The sequence below is a fragment of the Podarcis gaigeae genome (genome assembly GCF_964106915.1).
Source record: "Podarcis gaigeae genome assembly, chromosome: 5".
NCBI lineage: Eukaryota > Metazoa > Chordata > Lepidosauria > Squamata > Lacertidae > Podarcis > Podarcis gaigeae.
The window spans coordinates 37,636,896-37,660,254 of record NC_139681.1 but is presented as its reverse complement, the minus strand read 5'-3'; the positions used below and the strand labels follow the sequence as shown (position 1 = coordinate 37,660,254).

The 23,359-nt window shown below is 41.0% G+C and overlaps 1 protein-coding gene across 14 annotated transcripts in view; it reads right to left on the bottom strand.

Annotated features, from left to right (window-relative positions):
• Positions 1 to 23,359, bottom strand: part of PCGF5 (polycomb group ring finger 5) — a 39,251-nt gene that overhangs the window by 8,994 nt on the left and 6,898 nt on the right. For 4 of the 14 annotated variants that reach the window (XR_014564869.1, XR_014564870.1, XM_083740952.1 and 1 more), the window contains exons 2-9: positions 13,078 to 13,386; positions 10,583 to 10,679; positions 7,841 to 7,896; positions 7,670 to 7,729; positions 6,813 to 6,961; positions 4,888 to 4,986; positions 3,249 to 3,338; positions 1,537 to 1,596 (exon numbers count right to left, since the gene is read on the bottom strand). Coding sequence is in view for 6 of the 14 variants with exons in the window: in XM_083740952.1 (XP_083597078.1) it covers positions 1,537 to 1,596; positions 3,249 to 3,338; positions 4,888 to 4,986; positions 6,813 to 6,961; positions 7,670 to 7,729; positions 7,841 to 7,896; positions 10,583 to 10,679; positions 13,078 to 13,189 (723 nt within the window). In the remaining 8 variants the exon portion in view is untranslated. Of the gene's footprint in view, positions 1 to 1,536; positions 1,676 to 3,248; positions 3,339 to 4,887; positions 4,987 to 6,812; positions 6,962 to 7,669; positions 7,730 to 7,840; positions 7,897 to 10,582; positions 10,680 to 13,077; positions 13,387 to 13,798; positions 14,195 to 23,359 lie in introns of those variants that run through there. The other 10 variants (XR_014564871.1, XR_014564872.1, XR_014564875.1 and 7 more) reach the window with 7 other exon arrangements.

Here is a 23,359-nt window from a genome sequence, read left to right as displayed (position 1 = left end):
ATGCTATTCCTAAATTGCTTTGAAATCTTAGGCTGAAATCCCATGAAGTCCTAAGCAGCTAAATAAACTATTAACATAAATTAAACTATCAAACACGATCTTGGGTGGTGAAAGGCAGCCCGGCTCACCTGTAGGGCAGGGTGAAGCAGCCACCTTGGGTGGTAAAAATCCCTGAGGCAGCGCCCTCAAGATTTCTGGTGAGATCTTGCAAGACTTCAGGGAAATCTCAACAGAAATCAGTGCTGGTGCCAACACTACTTCTCTTCTAGCAGGAGAGGGGGTGGGGCGGGCAGTGCAGTAGCAGCACTTTCCCTTTTGCCTCTGGCAGCAAATGGGACGTGCCTGCCCTGTTTTCAGGCAATTCAGGGATCATCCCACTGCTGCATGAGAATGCAGCTTTAGTTACATGTAACTTGAGCAAGCAGGGCTATAGGAGGGCAAATCACCTTGTATCGTTTTGACTTACTATTTTACAAAAAGCTAAGGAATTGGATTATTTTATCAGAAGTTTGATTATCATCTCACCACTGAACTCTCTCTCTCTCTCTCTCTCTATATATATATATATATACAGGTGTTTGTTCTTTTCCCAGTTATCTTAATGAAACACAGCTATGCATCATTCACTCCTAGTCTCCACGTATCCTAACAATTAAAAGCGTTTAAATCATGCACAAACAATTAAACAGCATCAGAGGGAGTCACCAAGGCTGCTGGTACTGGAAGCATCAACAACCACAGCAGATAGAGGGGCTAAATACTACCTTCTAACTCCCATCTATGTGGTAGCCAGTCAACATCAAGTGCCAGCAGTACAGGGAGAAGCCAGCCCTCAATTGTTATAACATATCTCTGAAGTTTTCTTAGGATACCTACGTTTATATATCTATGAGCAAAGTAATCCCAACTCTGGCCAGGGGTCAGTGGGGTAAACAGAATGGCAGAGCCACCTCAATGTTTTTTAACTTACAGTGGCCAGGGCAGGAGGGAGGGGCAGTGACATTCACTTCTTTCCCTTTTGTTGGGCTGCACCAGCTGCAGGCTGGCACAAGAGACTGGGTCTCTCTTCAGGAGCTGGGCTGGCTTAGGATCCAGCAGATCCATAGCTGCAGCAGGGGCTTCTGTGGTGGGGGAGCTCCCTGCACCCCCATAGGAAAAGGTCAATGGGTGGGAATGCCCAATGGATTCTAAGGTCCTATAGCAGTGCTAATCAGGACTTAGGACTATAGCCTTAGTGTCACTATTTTATACTATTTCTATCTTTGATATGTGCCTTGGGTATGCAAACAGAAAAGTAGGATATAAATTTCACAAACAAATTAATTCATAAATATTATTACATGCATTAAAAAAAATTAATCCGCATGACCTTCTGAAAGCACCTGAGGCTTATGACCTGCAAGGCTAATTTTGGTCTTGGGAGACTTTCTTATATGGAATTAAAAGGACACCCGCCACCCACTGGGCTCCATTAACAATGGTTGTGTTAATATCATCTTAATGACTATAATGTGTACAGTCGGGAGTGCCTCTTACCTGATAAAAAGAGCCATCCTGTGAGCAGACTTGCGAAGATGAGCAGTTCTGACACCGAAACTGCGAAGGAGACGAGTTTCTGATCAGATAAGAGGCATCCACAACTGGACATGGATTATCAGTCATCTCATTTATAATTCTGTTTCACATTTGAGAATTTAATTATTTTACAATTAAGACAGGTATTGCATTGCTATCAGAGATTAACAGCAAAACGTATAACTTGTACTGGACCAATTTTATTAGTAGGCATATTCATTTTATAATCAAAAGAACTAGAAAGGGAGCAAGGACTGATCTGAAAACCCCATTGTACAAGGGGAATAAAAAGTGCTTCTGCATACACAAAAGTGTCCTCCATTGTTCCCTCTCCCTGCCTCCTGGTCTACAGCTTCCCCACTCTTTCAGAATTGCCTACAGAGAGTTGGGAGTGTTCTTGAAGGATCCTCAACTCTTTTCAGGATTTGTGCAGCAAAGGGTGCAGATGCAACGAGAGGGAATTAGGAACTTTCTCCTTGAATGAGTGAAAGTGCTTTCCACCTAACTTGGAGGGCTTAAGGCACAAACTGGAATAAAAAAAAGGCTACCTAAGACTATAAGATATGCAAATTGTTTCTTAGTTGTGACTAGCATTCACTTAGAATGGATAATATATAATCCCCCACCTATTATTTTATATTCAGTACATGAATAGGGTTGTATACAACACTGTGTGAGTGCATGACAAGCTCATGCAATGGACCTTTCCCTTCCTCTGCTCCCCCCAAAAAACCATCTCCATGGTGCAAGTTTTTCTAATCTGATACTGTGCATCCCTCCCTTCCACTTATGCAGCTATTTACAGCTCCAGTGTTCTGTAGGGGCACTGCAAGGAAAAGGGAAAGAGAAAGGGAAAGATGTATTGTGCAAGCTCCTATCTGCTCATACTAAGGATTAAACTAGTATAAGCCATGTTTTAAAAGTGCTACTAGTCTAAAGGATGATTTCTATCTACGTAAATGATTGCAAAACATAACCAGGGATTAAGAAAATTAAATTATCTTTCTGAAGTCATCACTTTTAGCAATGCAAGTCAATTCCTTTCCAAATCTGAAAGTCCTTAAATATTCTTGCATTTAATCATTTCTCAGCCTGTCTGAGTCATTGCTCAGAATAATACAATAGATGATACTAATGGTACCCATGTCAAAGTGCTCATCTTTTTGAAATGGTACTTTGTGAGGAAGCTGCTACTCCTGAGGCAGCTACTAGATCTCTTTATGATAAATGTTCAAGCACCTTCCCAATTTCCTCAGATCTATTTCTCTTTTGTTTTTTGTAACCACTTGGCACCAAGAAGCTTTGTTTTCTGTACTTTTCACTGACAAATACATTCCTAGGCTGCAAGGCCCCCTTCTCTCTGGACTCTATGACTTAATTTTTATCTTACTTCCCAGCAAGAAGTGGCTACTGCCAGCTGGTTTCTTTGTTTACACTCTGTGCCAAAGCAGCCAAGGTGGTGCTGGTTTGGAATAACCATCAGTTATCATGCCACTGTATCATAAAATCTGGGAAATCATGGACTATTGGAAACCAGCAATGCATTTAAAAATAGTTATTAATAAGTCCTGCTGAGGCTTTTAAACATAAATTTAGAAACTTAAGATAGCAAATAAGCTATATATACACACAAAAGAAATTATTAGAGTTAAGTTATTTCTAATTTTATTTACATTTTCGCCTCGTAGTCTCCATCTTGTCATATAGATGAATTCCATAGTGTGATCCTTCCCCATGATCTCCCCATTGCATAGTACATCCAGCTTAGAAAGAAAAGGAAAAGGGAATTACTGTAAATCACAAAATAACCTTAAGAGTAAAAAACACAAACATAAAAACACCAATTTCCTTTAAATTCTTGCAATGTTTCCTAAAACTGATTAATATATAAGAGGAAATGATAGGGAGTATAAACGAGAACACATTATCCTAGTGCAACATAATGATATTGATCATTGTTTAACTGAACAAAATACAAACAAAATGGCCCTGATCCAGAAAGATCTTTTTTTACAAGTTCACATGTATTTTCACTTTCACTCCAGACAGAAGACCCAGCATCTATACATGCCACCTACAATGAGGCAAACTAGAAAAGCAGCTTGGATTGCAGCACATCAAACTGCAGTATTTTTAAACCATGATTTACTTGGGAGTCCATTTGATTCCATTATCAGATTAAAAGGTAAAGGGAACCCTAACCATTAGGTCCAGTCGTGACCGACTCTGGGGTTGCGGCGCTCATCTTGCTTTATTGGCCGAAGGAGCCGGCGTACAGCTTCTGGGTCATGTGGCCAGCCTGACTAAGCCGCTTCTGGCGAACCAGAGCAGCGCACGGAAACACTGTTTACCTTCCCGCCTGAGCGGTACCTATTTATCTACTTGCACTTTGACTTGCACACCTGCGTCCCTATTATCAGATTAGTAAAGAGCTTTAAGTGATCATAGGAAAGCTACATGATTGTGATTTTTTAAAAAGTAAGGTGGAGAATGTACAAATAAATCTGCATATGCTGCTGGGGGGGGGGGGCAGCCAGTCTGATCATAAAGGAAGGTAAAGAATTATTTAGCGAACAAGTACAGGAAACTGCCTTATACCAAGCTACAGTATTTGTCCATCTGGTCCACCATGGGCAGCTTAAATATGCAACAGTTCTCCACAGTTTTAGGCCAAGGCCTTCCATGTGATGGCAGAAACTGAACTTGGAACTTAATGAATGCAGTCATGTGCTGTATCCATAGTGCTATGTTCCCTCTTCAAATCACTATTTATGGCCAAAAATGCCAATGTTCAATTTGTTGGCATTTATGGTTATAGAACCTGCCTTACTCCTACAGCTGCTTTCACCAGTTAGAGCTGAAGGCTGGATTATTAATGTCTCATTGTCTGAGTGAGACAAAACTTCCTGTTTCATTGTAATAACACCCATCTATATCTCAGAGTTAGGAACAAATACCATTTCAGATGGAGTAACACTTTCACTGAGGAAATGTTTATGCAGTTAGTAGCATTTTTCACTGGGGTCACATTAATGCTGATTTCTCAGTGAATAATAATCCTTAGTAAAAGATAGGCTTTACCTTCGATTATGACACTAAAACTGCAATCCCATGCACACTTACACTGGAGTACACTGAACTCAGTGTGACCGACATCTCAGTAAATTTGGAAAGGGTTGGCTTATTGATATTGCAGTGCATGTTTGACATTAAAGCCAAACAATATTTGTACATCTGAAGCCTGACATGATATGTCCATTTAACTTAATCACAGGAAGGAGTGTAAAATATTTGGCTTGTTGTCTATCATACCTCATAAGAACTTGGAAGCTTTAATTTTAAACTTAGAAACTTCTTGATGGTCCCTACAGTAACTCGCGTAGAACACCGTATGAATTTCTTCATCAGTCCCTAAAGGAAAGAAGACAAAAAACTGTGAATTTGAATACACATTTCAGTCTTTGCTGGGTTCCAAAATGAAACCCAATGAAAAACAGACAAACCTGCTTGATCATTCATAGGATGAGAAAGTACTACAGCTAAATGGTAGAACACATTTAGAATTTGGAAGCCTTAGGTTAGCTGCATTTGACAAACTTTCAGTGACAACACAAACGCTACTCTACTTAGCATTTTTGTTATAGCAGTGTTGTTGTAGGGCAGCATGCCAGCTGTTATAAAGGTATGCTCACAGGTGTAACAGAACTTTTATACATAGAACACTTTCCTTGTGAGATGCAATTGGCACCCACTCTTTTAACCTTTCAACAGCAGCTGAAAACCTGGTTATTTGCCCAGGCTCCTAGTGGACTTCATTGTTAGTACTGATGTTTATTTTAGTTGGCTGGTTTTAACTACTCTATTTTTAGTACTTGTATAATGTGTCTCAATTTGTTTTAATTTGCAGTTAAATGGAATGGCATTTGCAATGAAGGGCAGGTAAGAAATGTTTTAAATAAAACACTGACATTTGAAGACCAAACAATACATCTGCCTATATTTTCAGCTGCCGCTATATGGGAAAGTACAGGGACGCGGGTGGCGTTGTGGGTAAAACCTCAGTGCCTAGGGCTTGCCGATCGTATGGTCGGCGGTTCGAATCCCTGCAGCGGGGTGAGCTCCCGTCTTTCGGTCCCAGCTCCTGCCCACCTAGCAGTTCGAAAGCACCCCTAAGTGCAAGTAGATAAATAGGTACCGCTCTATAGCGGGAAGGTAAACGGCGTTTCCGTGTGCTGCGCTGGTTCGCCAGAAGCGGCTTCGTCACGCTGGCCACGTGACCTGGAAGTGTCTCTGGACAGCGCTGGCTCCCGGCCTCTGAAGTGAGATGAGCGCACAACCCTAGAGTCGGACACGACTGGCCCGTACGGGCAGGGGTACCTTTACCTTTACCTTATATGGGAAAGTAGCAGGCTGATTTCAAGTGGAGAAGTGGCAATTGGCAACAGGGTGCTGAAACTTCCCCTTCCTGTTTTATGTATTCTAACAAGACTCGGTGACTGAAAATGAACCCACGGGGGTGGAGGGCAACCTGGGTACAGGTGTTCCAAAGCAGGGGAAGGGTTCAGGCTTCCTATAGTTTTGAAAAAGAATATTATAGGTTTGTGGGTCAGTCTGGATGATACCCTGGGTCCCTCCAAGCCTGTGCTCCTGTATCATGAGGCTTTAAATCTACTAGAAAAGGAAGCTGAACTGGCCAGACCAGTTCTTTTGTCAAGGTCACTGTCCCTGGCAACTTAAAGAATGATCTCTGTTGCCATAGAGACAAATGGATGGGCTCCCCCCCCCCACCTGGCTGGATGCCTTGCCATCCTAGGATGGAGAAGAATAGGCCAAGGAGGGCTGTGTATGTGATGCTGATGCTGGAAGCTGGAGACACAGAAGCATATTTGCTCTGTGCTGGACTCAGAGTGGTGACTTGGAGCTTCCCTGGCTTTGGGCATCCCTTGGGGAAGCAAGATCTGTTTGGGTGTTAATTACAGGAAATAAATAAAACTATGTATGCTAAAGACAGCACAGTCTCTACTGACCTTCATCCCAAGGAAAGTGAACCCTGGGTAAATGCAGGCACCCTTGGCACCTCTCACTGCTCATGAAATAGAGGTTGCACACAACGATATAGTTGCAGGAAATTAGAATCTTCAACTGTCAACAAACCTACGCTGTTTACAGCGTGAAGATAAAAAGGGTTCATATACTGCTCAAGTTATTTAAGAAACAAAAATATTATCAAAACTCACTTTTACTACATTATCTCCGGACTGCCCATTGTTACGTAAACAATCCAGACAAATAGCAATCTGTGGGTCACTCCTGTGATAGTCTTTATCATCTTGATTTTCATCTCCATCTTCATCATCTTTGGGATCTTCAGATTTTGGATTTTCTTCTGCATAAATAAAATGAAATAAAACATACCATTTACACATATTCCACAACCTTCAAACAAACGGACTAAGAATGAAATCCACAGCATGCTTACTAAGCAGTAAGTTGTACTGAAACCAGTGAGGCATAACTCAGTGCAGTGGTGCTGAGTGTTTCTTCTTTGTGTTGTGGCAGTTGCACATGCAGTCACGAATAGGTCTATTTTATCTATTCTGCTGTTCAATAACTTCACAAGACTGCTTTAGGAGGTTTTTTGGGTTTGGGAGGGAGGCGCCATCAGTATGCTGATGACAATAACACCCAATTCTATTTCTCTTTTTTCAAATAGCAGATTACAGATTTTGACAAAAAAACAAAAGCCCAAATCCTTTCCTTATGTATGCTCATGTGAAACATTTCAGATGCACAAGAATGCTCCTAGGAGGTATAACTGGATAAAAAACATTAGAAACAGCATAACATATATTCTCTATATGCACAGCTATGTAGACAACCAACTGTAGAAGCTAAGCATTTTACCGTATGATGTGTATAAATAAGCCATGTAACTAATAGCTGCAAGAGTTAACTCCAAGGGAAAAAGCAACAGCTGAACATACAGGTATAGTTTTGCGAGCACTGACTCTCATGCAGCTTTTGACGTCTGAAATTAAAATACACTGGATCTTATCAAATTGCTACTTTTTTAAAAAATCAAGGATGTAATTACCATCTCCATTTTCTTGAGGTTTGTTTTTCTTCCAGAATTCAGTCTCACGGTATAGTTCCTCTAGTTCACAACAAAAAAAGGAGCATGATATTTCAGTTCAGTTATGCTGGACTATCAACAGGACTGCAAAGAAAAGAAAGCAAGCAACCAAATGAAGAGGGGGAAACTTACGTTCTCGAAGCCCTGGGACCAACTTAAATATAATTTCCTCTAATGTGTTATCCAGCCTGAAGAGAGATAAACAGAAAGAAAACAAGTCTTTTGACGTCTTTAAAAAAGTTATCTTTTTTTTTTTAGCTAGCTGATAACAAATTTTATGAGCATGCTTTGTAGAACTTGAAAGGAAACGAGGAAGAAAACCTTCAGAACACTGTGTTTGGCAGCAATTATTTAAGCCACAAATTTCCCAAACAACTATACCGAGATATTTAAACACTGTCTGTGATCCCAAAGTACCTTCCTACGGAGAAGACTAGCCACAGAATGCCTGGCCTTGCCTCCTTCTAACCAACCTCTGCTGGAAGTTCTACCACTAGTTGCAATTGTATTGAGAATGTATGGAGCCAAAAAATATTGACAGACAAATAGAAAATAATGGAGGGGGAATAAAGTACCATTTTTTTCTTTGTCCACTAAATGTATCAAAATCTTTTCTCTGGTATGTGTGTGTATATCAGGGGGAGGCATCTAGATATTACAGTTTTCAGAAGATCTCCAGAGAAGAAAAGTATGAAAATCCTCTATGTCCTCAGAGAGAGAAGCTGCTATGACAGTAATTTGTGCAAAGCAAAAACTACACACAACAGTAAAATGTGTAGTTTGGCCCATTGTCCCATAATGCTAAAGGGACTTTATTTGCCCGTTTAAAATTTGTCTGCAAACTTCTAAAAATAGCATGGTCACAGTCCTGTAATTTAGGTTTAGGCTGTTCAGCCTCCCCGCCTAACAGCTGATGTATGTGGTAGCACAGCAGCCGTCGTCAGTTTCCCCACGTCCTCCAGCCCCCAGCCAGAAGCAGTACTTTTGATCTGGGTTGGAGAGAGTGGCAGAAAGGGCATTTAAAGGGTGTTTAGAAGGTGCTCCCCACTTATGTGATTTTCACTTGTGTGCATGGGGTGCCGGAATGTAACCCCTGCGTAAGTCGGGAATTAAAGGGATGCAGGGTCATATGAGAAACTTCAGGATTGGTCCCTGTGAGCAGCTAATTGATCTAATGGACAGACTTTCCCCTCAAACAGATCAGATTGCAAAACTCTTCTGGAAAAAGATAATCCATAAAAATCTACTGACTCTCCTGTCCAATTACCAGTACAGAGCCAATAGACCAGTTTTGTCCTAAGCCAAACCACAGAGAGACAAGTTGCATTAACTGCCATTGATTGTTATGAACTGGATAGTATTCATGCTCAGTTACTAATATTATATATATTTTATTACAGTTTTGATGTACTTGTGCTGAAATGGGATTTCTAATAAACATTAAAAGTGAAGGTAGTCATGAAATATAACAAAATGAGGACACACAGCAGATATTTCACCTATACTGTCTGTGAGCACAGTTTTGCAACTGTACTAACAGATGAGCACAGAACAATTTCAATGCTGGTTCAAGCCATTAGTTCTGCCTCACCTGCTTCCTTCTCTGCTGCCGCCACCACCTCATGCAACTGGAAAGAAATAAAAATAATTCCCTGCAACTGAGTGCCTGAGGTGAAAGCATCTCAGATACAGTGGCTTCAGAAGAAACTTGTGCAACAGATTATAAGGGAATTGAAATCATTCAGAAGAGGCTCCCTGTAGGTAGCCATTCATGACCCAAGTCATTCACTTTCTCCTGCCAGAGAAGAAGTGGAGGTAGCAGCAGTACTGACCAAGGGAGAAGGCTGTTGGTGTGATCCAGCATATATGTCTTTTTCCACAGTTTCTTACTTCTCTACATACAGTAATGCTACCTTGCAACTTAGCATAAGAATAATTCTGGAAATCTGGGCTTCCTGTTCTTTAGCAACAGAAGATAGTTCTGTGCATCTCTTTAACAATCTGTAAAATCTAGGACATGGATCCTGTTGCAGTTAAACTGTGTTGCAACTCAACCATTGAAACCAACAAAACACATTATATATCCACCTTCCAGTATGACCACTTGGTTTGGGGAGGTTTTTTCTTTTTCTTTTTACATCTTAACCTTTTCTCCCAGTATAGAAGTATCCCCTAATAGTCATATTTGAAAAGTAAGATAAATTGCTCATCACATTTTTGCCTCCTTAACAATGCAAAGATTCTGGTTTGCAGAGCTCAGTTGGGGAAGAAAGAAGGTGAAAAACCCTGCAGATTCAGCAAAAGAAAAAGGAAGCAAAGAAGCAGAAACAGCCATGATCTCCTGGCATTATTTTCCCAAGGATATTTCCCTACTTGCTTCCCCATTATAAACAGGCATCTCATTTTCTTCCAAGCACATGATTACGTAGTCTGATCCCCCTACATGTTAGTTTTCTGCATGCTCTTCTACCCTATCCCTAATCTCAAGGACATTTAAGGTTCTTGCGATTTTTTTGTTTAAAAGGCCATTTGTGTGCACCAGTTAGTTGTTTTTTTTTTAAGAAAGAAACTGAACTGATATGTCATTGCACTGCACTGCAAAAAAGACAATTATTCTGCACTGCAAGGAGCAGAGGAGCGGGCAGGCAGGTAAGACATGATTACACACACTATTATCATGGGATTGCATCCTGGTCCATCTGAAAGCTTGGAGCATTACTGCCACTCAGCATAGATGCAATAATGAGTTGTATGGACCAATGGTCAGACTCGGTATGGCAGCTTTCTATATTTCTGTAGGTAGCAAATCATGGCAAAAGGCAATTTAAGGCAAACTCTCTCCACTGAAATAATTTGTATTTAATATCCTCTTACCGTAACATTTCTAATGGATTGGTCTCATGAACTTGATTGCCACATCTGGGACAGTCATTGCTTTCTTCGAAGTGCTGCACAATACAACTCTTACAAACTACAAAATCAAGTAAGAAATAGGTATTAGACAAAAATGTAAATTGGATGATTTCTGAATGCTATCATTTAAAAGAGCATGCCCACACCTATCACAAGTACATCCCAAGTTCCTTCCTGCCTTCTTCATATAGTGTTGGGATTTTCTTTCCAGCACACCTGGTAAAATCTGCTGACTTCTCTAAACTGATTTGCATGTGCCAAGCTGCTCTCAAAATTCAAATCAGAGAAGCTAGGAGCTCCATGTGCACAGAGAATGCCAGGAGATTCAGATAGGCTGCAGAGCTCTCTTTTAATGTAAACTGAAGTGATTCTTTTCAAAATAACTTAAAAATTTAAAGCCAGGACAGGGAACTGAGACTCCCCAGATGTTGTTGAACTACAGCTCCCACCATCGCAGGCCATTGGCCACAGTCCCAACATCTGGAGGGCCACAGGTTACCCACCACTGATTTAAAGTAACAATCAAGATTTATCATGCCAATTTAGGGAAAAGGCAAAGCTTCTGGATTTGGGGAAGAGACAGATTTATGTTGCACGTGTGCCTGCATTATTTATTTAAATATTTTAATTCAGCATTTTTTCTTCCATCAAGGCAGCCAACAGCAACATTAAGGAAAACCCCCCACAGTATCTGAACTTCTGTGTCCCTTCAGTGGATACCACCAGGTGTAAAGGGGAGAAATAAGTCTCCAAATACTTGCAATAGACATGTACAGGGAAGTTGCCATTGGCTTTAACTTCCAGGTACATGTCCACCATGGCCCAATTTGGACATCATGCTAAACCATGGTTTAGTGTGATGTTCACAAGCTGAAATAAGCCCTGGACTTCTCCCATGTACCTGGGAGTAGAACTCTGCTAATGTTTACTTTCAGTTTCTTCTAATCTTAGTTTATAGTCACCTGTGAACTAGATATTGTGAGTTATAACAAACAAATTTCCAACAAGCCCACTTCAAAGCATGGCTTCCAAAGCCTTTTCCCCCTTTTAACTGATCAGTCAGCTATAATCACAAGTCTTGGTTTGCATACAACAATAGACAGAGATCAGGGGGAAACTGAAAAGAAATGTGTTTGGTCATTCCCCCACCCATACTGAATGGGAGAACATGAGGCTTGCTCATGTTAGTTCTGCATGTGATGCTAAACTAGATATGTGGAACCTGTGTCAGTCTACATGTTAATTCTCCCTTCATTCCTGACCATTAGCCGTTCTGGGCAGGGCTGATAGGACTGAATCCAACATGTGGACTACAGATTATCCACCACTGATTCAGCATGACATATGAATGTGGTGCATGTACATTTATATATACACAAACCCCTTTAATATTTATTACACTTATCCATCACTCTTTCTCCAAGGAGCTCAGAGAGGCTAACATATGATTCCCAAACAGTTTTCCATCCAGGCATTCTATAGGATTAGAACTGTTTAGCTTTAACAGTAGAAGTGAATGATGCACCTGCAGAACACTTTATTTACACTTTTTTTTTTACTGTGACAAACACTGGTATACATGTGGCAAAATATGCTTACACATGAAGATGACCTAGAATGTAAATCAAGACACTACTTAATTCTTTCTGAGTGGAGGCCTCATTCATAAATGCAAGAATGAAAAGTTTATGGGTGCTACCTATCAATTTGTAGGACCATTAGGACCATTTTATTAAAACTACCCATCAAGGGAATTTAAACCTTGTACAGGATTTGCCTGTCAGTCCCACTTCATGACATTTTTGTCTTTAGCAAAAACTTCAGCAGTTTCATGGCTTGTCAAAATATAACTACTGAACAAAGTTCTTTAAAACACCTCCCCCCCCCTTCTTTTAAGTTGAAGGCACAGGTAGATCTAAGAAAAAATATAGAATCCAAACTATGTCAACCTCCAAAAAGAACACAGTACCCTGGTATTCTGTGACACTTTTGTTACAGGCATAGCTCAACTATTTAAACTTCCTTCAACTCTTTGAAATTTCTGGTATTAAGGAATAACTGTGATATATTCTGTAAGTGATACTATTTGAATATTTGAAGTGTATGCTCTAGATACTATAATAGTGTATATTATGCAATAGTATAATGATGCATAAACTTTTATGTCTTGGTTTTAAAATTATGTTGTGTAGTGGCTGGAGTGTGGGACTAGGATCAGTGATATCCAGGTTCAAAACCCCACTCAGCCATGAAACACTGAGTGACCTTAGCCCAGTCACTATCTCACAGTCTACCTCGCAGAGTTGTTGTGTGAGGATAAAATGGAGAACCATGCTGGTTGCCTTAAGCTCCTTGGGGGAAAGGCAGGGCATAAATGTAGTAAATAAGATAAAATAAATAATTGGAGCAAATACCATTTTGTTCCAAAGATAGATGCCTCACATAATCCTACTTACAAGTATGGAGGCACTCAGTTACTGTCGTTGGTTTGATAAGATATCCTTTACAGATACAACAGGTGATATGGGGATTGAAATCTTTCACAAAGTGCTTCCTCTGGGTAGCCATTCGTGGCACAGGCTGCGGCAATAAAATGGTTTGGACCCGATCCGTGAATCTGGAAGGCGAAGGTGGCAGGATCACAGGAGCCGGTGAGCTGCCCTGCGCAGCTGGACTTCTCCAGGCATTTGATCAAAATCCAAGGGTCCTCAGGGGGTCACGATTCCTAACCTCTGCTTCTTTTTGGAGTTAGACATCTTTGAGCCCTGTAGCACACACAAAAAAGGAAAATAAAACCCAGGAAATGGAAGTCTGACAACAGAGATGATCCCGCAGCCACACCGCAAACACAAAAGATGTTTGAACTGGTCAGAGGAAGGAAGAAATGCCTGTAACCTTTGAATGCTCGTTGAAGTTAGTAAGGAAAAGCAGGAGGTAGGGAGCACCTAAGAGCTTGTGATAAGAACTCAGAGGTACAAGAGAAACCTCGAAGCTTGTCTCTCCCCTGAGAAGCTGAGAGAGGGGGCTGCTCAGTTGAAGGTGGAAACATGTTCCTTCCAACAGTCAAGCCCCTTCCATAAACGGGGTTAGCAGGCGAGTTTGTTTCTCCCTTAGTTATTTTAAAAAGCTATTTACTCTCTCTCTCCCCACCCCCACCCCCGCAATTTATGGTCTCACAGCTTGGTCCCGGTCTCAGGGCTGCCCCTCGGACTCCCCCTCTCTTTTAAGGCACCCGACGCCCCGCAGGCGCTCCCCGCTCCGCCCTGCGCGCCTCTCCTCTTCAGTTTCTCCTACCTGGCGCTGCCCCCGGCCCGCTCGCCTGCCGGCGAAAGAGAAAGGGAAAGAGCAGGCGCGCCCGGCCTGCGTCTGACTGAGGCCGACGGGACGGCCCCAAAGCGAGCCTTCCTCCGTCGCCTGGGCCACGCCGTCGCTGCGCGCGCACGACGTCCTCTCAACCAGGGCTCACCTGGCCGCCTCCTTCAGCCCTGAAGCAGAAACGGAGCGCGCCTGAGCACGTGCAGAGTGCTTTTCTTTCCGCGCTGACCAAGAACCACTTGAACCGCAGCGCGTGCGCGGTTGCAGGGCTCTGGCAAGGGCGCAGACAGCCGGTCGCCCAAGCCCGGCTTTCTTTGGCTCAGAAGCCCGGAGGCAAAAACACAACACTTGCATTGTCAGCAAGACTGCTCAACACCGGTCTTCATAGAAGCCAACTCCTAGGGGCCGGGTTCCTTCGACCCCCTTAAAGTATTTGTGGGCGTTGTACCCCCAAAGTTGATGGGCATTGCCATTCAAATGTGGGGTGTGTGCAGAACAGGGCTTAACTGCCCCCCATATTTTACTCAAGTTGGCATCCCTGCCAGTCTTCATTTGATTGGTATGAGGCAGGCGTGTGTTTAGGTCAGAGATCAGGTTTGCAGATAGCCTTGAACCCTGGCATCTCTCCTTTGCTCTGCCTTTAGACAAAGGCACAAGGTATTACTTTCCCCTTAACCGCATCCAGCAAGCGTTGACAGAAAAACACTCCCGTGAGCACCTGTAGAATGGAGCGAGGATGCTAGTGGCTTGGTAGGCGCTGCTGCTCTCAGATATGTGGGGCAGAGCCTAGAGATACCGTAGCTAGTGTTGTCGGCCCCCCCCCCCAAAAGTATTAGAGAAAGAGTCCCCTTTCATGCTAGATCACATTGCTATACTCTTCAACTGCACCTGTCTGAACAAGAGTCCAAGTAGCACAAACTAGAAGTTGCCATCTCCACACTGTAACAAATCACACTTCACTGGCTTTTCCCTCCAGGCAAAGCACCTTCTGAAGGGTATCCCTTGCAGTGGAGAAGCATCCCTTTCCCTGCCAAATTATTCAAGAAGGTGAATACTGGGAGGACAGCAACTTCCCTCCTCCCAAGAGAGAATGAATGGGCTTTTTGTGGCAATAAAATATGAATGTTTTTAAAATTCTGCAGAAATGGCTGCTCCGCTTGCCGTTAAAAAGTGAAGCATTTCGTCACAAGCTTGAAACAAATACACCTATTTTCCTTCATTAAATCTTACAGTTAAATATTACAGCGGAGTTGTGTCTATGTATAATTAAATAATCCATACCAGATCGCTACTGTTGTTGCCCTGTTCCGTTTTGAACTTGCCAACCTAAAATAAAAGCTTCCCAAACAAGGAACTCTTTTGGGATATCCATACATTTTAAAAATCAAAATAGCCTGAAGTACTGAATTCAATCTTTTCTTGATCATTTAAGTTTATTTTAAATAGCTGCATATATATAATGATGAAGTATAATCCCTAAATTCCTTTACCCCCCCCCCAATTACTTCTACCTGCATTCACCTTCCTTTCCTCTACTGCCTTCATTATATCTGTTTGTAGACTGCAAGCCCAACTGAGGCAGAGCTTGATTGGTCCACTTATTTTTTAAGGAGAATATGCATGGAGACACTTTGGCCCATGTAATAACTGCACAACATACTCTAATACACTCTCTATTTAAATAATGGGAATGTACACAAGGAACTACTACATGTTTGATTCAGCAGTGATATTTAAGCAGGCTAATTATTGGAGACCTGCTTGTCCCTTGGCTGTGAATTACTATTTCGGTACTAAGTACACATTTGTTACATATGGTGACAGGATACTGTGCTCATTATGGTATAATTTGGGGACAGAACAGTACATAAATGTAGCTGATATGTAAACATACCTGATGCTATGTTCTAAACCTTAATATATTTAAAGAAAAAATACAATTGTTTTCAGTGTGGTTTCTGATTGTGTAAAATTGGTTGTTCGAGTAAAGCCACAACAGATAGACAGACAGACAGACAGCAGTAACAATGCGTCTGCGTGAAATCATGCAGATGTGTTGTCTCTACCAAAATTAGCCAGCTGTATGACTGCATCAAAAACTTCCCTTTTCAGGAAATTTGTCATCTAAGGGTAATGGAAGAACTGCATCTCCAGCTGCATTGCTGCCAATAAGCCTCCATTCCCCTTTTTTAAAATAAAAAACCCCACAACTTCATATTAGTCAGGCAATTTGACAATTAATTAGCCACCTTTCTACAGTTCACATAAAACATAAAAATAATATAAAACCAGCACCACGAAACAATAAACAAAACAAAAACAAACAAAAAAACCAGAAGCAGCAACAGGAAAGTTGCAAAAACCGTCAACACTGTGACTCTCAGTTGATGGTGGAAGAAAACCCCAAGATCAGCTATGGTGTATTATGTTAGTTATAAAAACTGAAAAGTAGCTTCACCTGCAGACCATTTCCAGCTTTTTTCGTAAGGCACATGTCCCTAAACTGCATGCATAGAGCAAGGAATATGAAAAGACTGAACCTATTGTACACTTCAGTTGTTTTATCACCCCGATACTTTTTGACCATAATACAGGTCTTTTTAAAATCTCATACAGGCTTGAAAGAGCTATACTTTAAAGAGAAAGTATATAATATAGAACTATCAGACAAAGATTTATGGAAGTAATAGAATAACACTTAAAAATTACGTCTCAAATAATGAAATATCTGTCCCATACAACTCAGATGCAATTTATTTAGCCTGGCTTCCCCTAACGTACAAGAGGATTATAGTGCTGGCTAAAGCAGAAATTTGCTTTCCCTTGAAATCAGTGGACCAGTGGATGCATTTAGGATTAGGGTGTGTACGTATAACTTTGATCATGACCTAAACATGTAGCATAAACACATACATATACACTATCCTGGTTATTGCTAAATGTCTGGTACACTGGTCCTACAGTATAAATTGCATTAGAGATTAGCTCTAATAGTTGTTCTGTATTTGTTTTACAGAGAAGACCACAAAACTGGTTTGATTACTAACTTTCACATATGTTATTGAGACTTATTGCTCTATCTATGCTATACCTATCTTGATCCCAAACTTTCATTGTCAGTTCTAATTTCTAACTCCATATATGCCTACCATTAAATGTCTCTGTTCTTGATATGTTTGATCCCATTAAAGGGACAAAAGTAAATCTAAACCATTGCCTTAAAAAAAAATCTTTCAAACATGCTATCTACTGCAAATGTTTATACTAGTTAAAGGGCAGGATACTGGATTTTGACTGAATTTCATGGCAACTTGTCATGGCATGAAGGGAATTTGTATAGACAAGCAAGTTTATGTCTAGGATTGCAAATTAACTGAAGAAACCCTTTTTGACTTCTCATATAAGTTTTTATGTACATTGAAAAAGAAGCTTTCAGTTAATCATGTGATTATTTTATTATTCATTTGGCAAATAATGCAACTTTAATTGACTGGCAAAACCCCCTCTGTGGGTTGTAGCTGACTATTCAGGTGTCAGTCCTAGAAGGTATTTGATAAATTATTTCAGAACAATGGTTGTGAAGCAAAACTTCATTTTTATTTTGATGCATTCCTATGTTGCAAGACATGCCATCTTCAAAAATACATTTCCTTCTGTGTAAGTACTTTTTATAAGTAGCTATTAAATATTTTTTAAATATTAAAAATAAATTAGAATTGGTATGCAATTCTAATTGTAGCAAAAGCTAGAATAAATTGGCACCTTAGTGTCATATGCTAACTCGCAGCACAATCCTGTGCATGTTTACTCAGAAGTAAGGCACTGTGTACAATGAGAATTACTCCTTGAAATGTGACTCTAGAGTTGCAGCCTTAATTAAACACTCAAGGAATAGCAGTAAAATTAGCACATTTTCACCCATCTACTGTATGCTTAAAATTAGTTCATTTGAGTTAATTGTCACATATAAATGCCTCCGGATTGTGAAAAGCCAACAATATAGTGCTTTCAGACAAAGACTACTCAGACTGTGTGATACCAAGCCTCTTTAAGTCTAGGGAAAATGGTAAAAAGCCCCTTTCAAAGCCACTCTGGCTAAATCTATTTTTAAATTAAAGTCTTATTGTGTTTGTTTTTAGATGCTTTTTGATGTTTTAAAACATTTTAAGTAGGTTTGTTCGCTTTTTAAATGTATTGCTCTCTCACACGTGTGTTTGCTGCCCTAGGCTGCTTTGTGAGGAAGGGCAGGATATAAATTTAATAAATAAAGGGAACATAGGGCTTGCCCTATTCCCCTAAGACAGCATATAAAGGAATCTCTTGATTATTTTGTGTATTTTTTTAAATACCTGCATCTAAAGAGCTATTTTAAGCATATCCAATTATTTATTTTAGTGTTCTAAGTATTTTACTGTTCCAATTTTACACCACAAGAATAGAACAGTAACCAACGTATCACTGCTTGTTTTCCTTTTCCAGGTTCACAGGAGCAAAGTTCATATACCTTTTGTACAGATTTGCGGAGGTTGTCATTACCTAGCTAGTTATACAAATTTGTCCATAATTTGTAGTGATCACAAATTGAGCACTATTGCTTCCAGAATCTCTTCTCCAGCTTATAACGTTAAATGAGATTCTGCACTGTCAGCATTCAACAGGCGCAGCATGCAAAAGCCAGCTGATTTGTTAGGTACACGCACTCAAGCTCTTTATCATTAATCCCTTACTCTCAATAAAACTCTTGATTGGTTGTCGAGAAAAAGCACAGGCAGCCACGTTAGTTTGTATGTTCCAAAATCTACAGTAATGCCAACCAGTGTCGTAAAATAAGCGAGCAGGCTTTTGAGTTCTTCAGAGCTGCTTAGCATGCTGGAGGTTAAGCAGACTCTGAAAGATGGATGGCCGTTTGTCCTGGGTGCTTTAGTTGTGATTCCTATATTGTAGGGGGTTGGAGAAAATGACTCTTGGGGGTCCCTTCCAATTCTGAGATTCTATAAAAACAGGAGAAGGGGTGGGGGAGAAGCTGGTGTGATGGTAAAGAAAGCCATAGAGTCTACAGCGGTTTGAATGGCTTTCTTGGACAGCATAATCCTATACATGTTGATGCAGAGGTATGTCTCACAGTATTCAGTGGGCCTTATCATCCAATACTGTAAGTGTGTTTCGGACTGCGGCCAAAATAAACTATGTGTTGTCGTTTAGTCGTGTCCGACTCTTCGTGACCCATGGACCAGAACATGCCAGGCACTCCTATCTTCCACTGCCTGGGTGCTTTTATTTAAAATGCATCTCTGGGTTATTAGAACAGTAAAATAAACTATAACGCACCACAAAACAATATAACTAGGGCACTAACAAAAAGCAGCAGCTGACCGCTGCCTCTTCCTTCCCCAATGCCTACCTGTATGGTCCAAGAAGAAGAAGAGTTTGGATTTGATATCCCGCTTTATCACTACCCGAAGGAGTCTCAAAGCGGCTAACATTCTCCTTTCCCTTCCTCCCCCACAACAAACACTCTGTGAAGTGAGTGGGGCTGAGAGACTTCAGAAAAGTGTGACTAGCCCAAGGTCACCCAGCAGCTGCATGTGGAGGAGCGGAGACGCAAACTCGGTTCCCCAGATTACGAATCTACCGCTCTTAACCACTACACCACACTGGCTCCAAGTCTTACAGTTTCAAAGGAAGCTCATTGAGGTAAGTGGTGACTGGTGCCTACTGGGTAGGCTAAAAGGTAAGGAGGCCAGAGACAATTATGGGCAGAGCCAGCTAATGTTAGCTTTGTCTTCCTCCTCCCTGCTGCATTTTAGAAAGGCAACACTTGAGACTGAGGAAGAAGCCGATAGCCAATGCCACCCTCTAGTCCAGGGGTAGGCAACCTAAGGCCCAGGGGGCGGATCTGGCCCAATCGCCTTCTCAATCTGGCCCACGGATGGTCCGGGAATCAACGTGTTTTTACATGTAGAATGTGTCCTTTTATTTAAAATGCATCTCTGGGTTATTTGTGGGGCAAGGGAAGTCTCTCATTCCTCCCCCCCCCCCCCCCGGGCCCACCACATGGTCTGAGGGACAGTGGACTGGCCCACAGCTGAAAAAGGTTGTTGACCCTTGCTCTAGTCTAGCTGTAGGGAAGGAGGTAGACAGGTGGGGCTGGCTGAGAGAAGACTGCGTTTGGTGGGGCAGGGTCCACTTCTTTGAATGGACCAGCCTCCCTTGCTAATGGTTCTGCATTCATTCTTCTTTGGTTTGTGCTCTGATGTTCGCACCTTTAGTGTTTTCTAAAACCAGTCCTCAGGATTCCAGTCAACAGGGGGCGGGGGAGAGGAAGAGAAAGCACAGAAACAATGAAAGGTCTTGAGAGGTTGAAAAAGTGATTACTAATAAAGAGGGGTGTTTTTGGGCAGTATATGCTTTTCAGACAATCACAGTGATAGCGATGCAAGAATAAATAAAATTAATACTTCAGAACAAACATTGTTATGTAGGTAATTTTTGGTTGGCTTTTGACATGCTTCATTTTTGTGTGTCTTGTGAAGTTGCATAGGAGGAACTGCACTCTTCACATATACTTCCTCAGTTTGGAACATTCCCATTTCATGTTAAAGCTCATTAATGCCAGTGTGCCAACAGTCCCTGGAGTCAAGGCAAAACTGGTCCCCGAGTGGCAAGAGTGTTGTCTAGCAATGCTAACTTTCATTTTCCCACCAGGGACCGAGCATAGTGCTGTTTCAGCATTGGAGCTGCTTTCCACAGAGAAAAAGAGTAACCCATTTCCCCCCTAGCTAACTCACCATACAACTCGTTGCACAGCCTTTCAAAGTTGTTGCGCCAGATTGTAAGGGCCAGGTGGTTGAGAGGGCCATGATTCAGATTGGTGGAAAGGGTTTCTTGGCCATGGAGGAGACAAGTGAGACCCAGGCGGTTATAGAAAAGCAGGGAAATGCCTGTTTTTAAAACTCAGATGAAAGGATGTGGTTTCTTTCGGTGGTAGATGGAGATGCACTTGGGCAAAAAAATTCCCTCACAGGAACATGAACAAAAAACATGTCACAATAGACAGCATGCTTACAAATGGGCCTTAGACTGGGCATTAGAAGAGATGAAATGGATCTTAAAGTTGACCAAGCTTTGTAAGTCCAGTCCTTATTTCAAAAAGCCCAAAGGTTTTTTGGAAGCAAATTTGTTGTTGCCAATATGCCACTGAATCCCACCTGCAAATAACAATTGTCTGGAAGTGCCCCTAGACATGCCCAGGGGTTCCAAAACACCTGGAGATGGCTTAAACCAGGGCTTTTTTTCAGTCAGAACTCAATTCTGGCACGTGTTTTTCTAGAAAAACACCACTGGCTTAAACCATTATTATCACTCCTATTATTTTCTTCTTCCACACTGCACTACGTGAATGGTCAGGAGGTTTCACAGCATTGACCCAGGGTTCTTTCTAGTGAAACTGTGCCCAAAATAGTGCATGAAAATTCATTAACTGTTTGTGTATATTACATTTAACTTCACTTCTGTCCCAAATGCCCATCATCTCCACCATCAAGAAAGAAATTGTATACAACACCTGTACAGGATATGAATTTGCAACAATGAGCCAAGTATAAGGGTGCTTCATATATTACAGTAGAATTAGGAACACATGAAAAAATTAGCACATGGTATCTTATACAACAATGATTGAAACATAGAACTAAAAAGAATTTGCAGTTAAGGTATTTCACTCAGAACCAGATTAAAATATGTTGTGACAAAATCCACATTGTACCACCCTAGACATATTGCCAGACTGCATCTCAGCTTAAATTCTGCTAAAGAACTACAGAATCTTATCAAAACTTGTTGTTTCATATTATTTACTCTTACTACAAACTCACTTTTCCTCTTCTACCTGCATTCATAACTGAGAAGTTAGTTCAAAACATTCCAGTTAAAATTCTGTCTTGTGCCTGACAAGAGCAGAATTATAACTCCTGTTCTAGTTCATTAGACAATTCAAAAGTATTTTCACTTAAATATATGGGTGAATGAAGCGATTCAGCAGCTTTGTCTTTCCAGGCTGCAGTGTGATTTGTCTGTCTGTCTGTCTGTCTGTCTGTTAAAGCTACAGGGAGAAGGAAAAAGGGAAAGAGAAGCCCTCAAACAGCAAATACAGCTTTGTCACCAATAAAAAACAACAACTAAACACATCCACCTGCACTAATTTATTCAAGCTACTTTTCCACAGATGGGCAAGCAAATTTGGATGGTTAAAATGCAGTCTGTTATGGCGGACTGAAACAAATACATATGCAGCTTATTCGTTCAGTCACTGCTGCAAACTATTGCCAATTTTAGATGAGCTGATCCTAGTTTCAAACCAGTGGCAGTTAACAGTTTCAAAACTAATATACCACAATAACATTTATTTATTTTTTAATAGGAAGTTGATATAAAAGTTGAATCTGGCTGGGAGCAGTTCACAAGATCTTGTATTTTTGTTCATATGCAAATGTCTCAAAGTTCATGTGCCATTGATCTTGGATTACAACTGGCCCTAGAAAGCCCTTTTCCATACCTGGAGTAAAAATTGAGGATGCTTCTTCTTCCCTGCCCTTACTGAAATGCCCTTCCTACCTGTTTACCTTTCCTAAAGCGTAATTAGGTAAAAGGCCTGCTTCAAAATAGAATGTATGTCACCTGCATGCCATCTTTTCTTCTACAGAGATGATGAGAGAAAACAACAGTATTCATTGCTGCTTATGAGTAATGATTACAAATCTACACCTCCCCCCCAAGATGGACTACTTGTAGTTAGCATATGATGCCTAAATGTGAAGCTTCCATCTCTGCACATGTATTTCATTTAGCCCTTTCCCTCTACTCATGAAGCACAGGATTCTTTGGAAAAACTACTACTAATTTGGTTAAATCATAAAGAGGACAGACAACTTTGCAGTTTCCCCAAGTTCAGATAACTACTGCTCTTGTTGAGTCTTGTTAAACACCCACAACAGCTTCTTGCCTCTTCCCCTGTGTTTTACACACACACACACACAACACAAAAAACCCCGCCAGTCTGTGCCAATACTATGCCTTATTATTACTTCCATTAAACCCAGTCTGTGGAATTCACCTGTTTCTAAATAATTCCTTGTGACCTTCACCAGTCACAGGATTTTATTATCAGGTATAAAAATCAACATGGAATTCAGATATGACCTTTGGGAGGAATTAGAGAGTTCGTGTATAGATTACCTCATCTTTCTGGGAACATTAAGGAGAACCAAATTATCTGCAATAAGTATGACCTTGCCTCTTCTCATCCCTTTTTCATTGCAAAACAAGAATGGAACAGACTAACGTAGGGTTCTTCTGGCCCAGGAAGGTTTGTGTTAGATGTAATCTTATCTCAACATATACAAAACTGTGAGAGCATTAAAGACA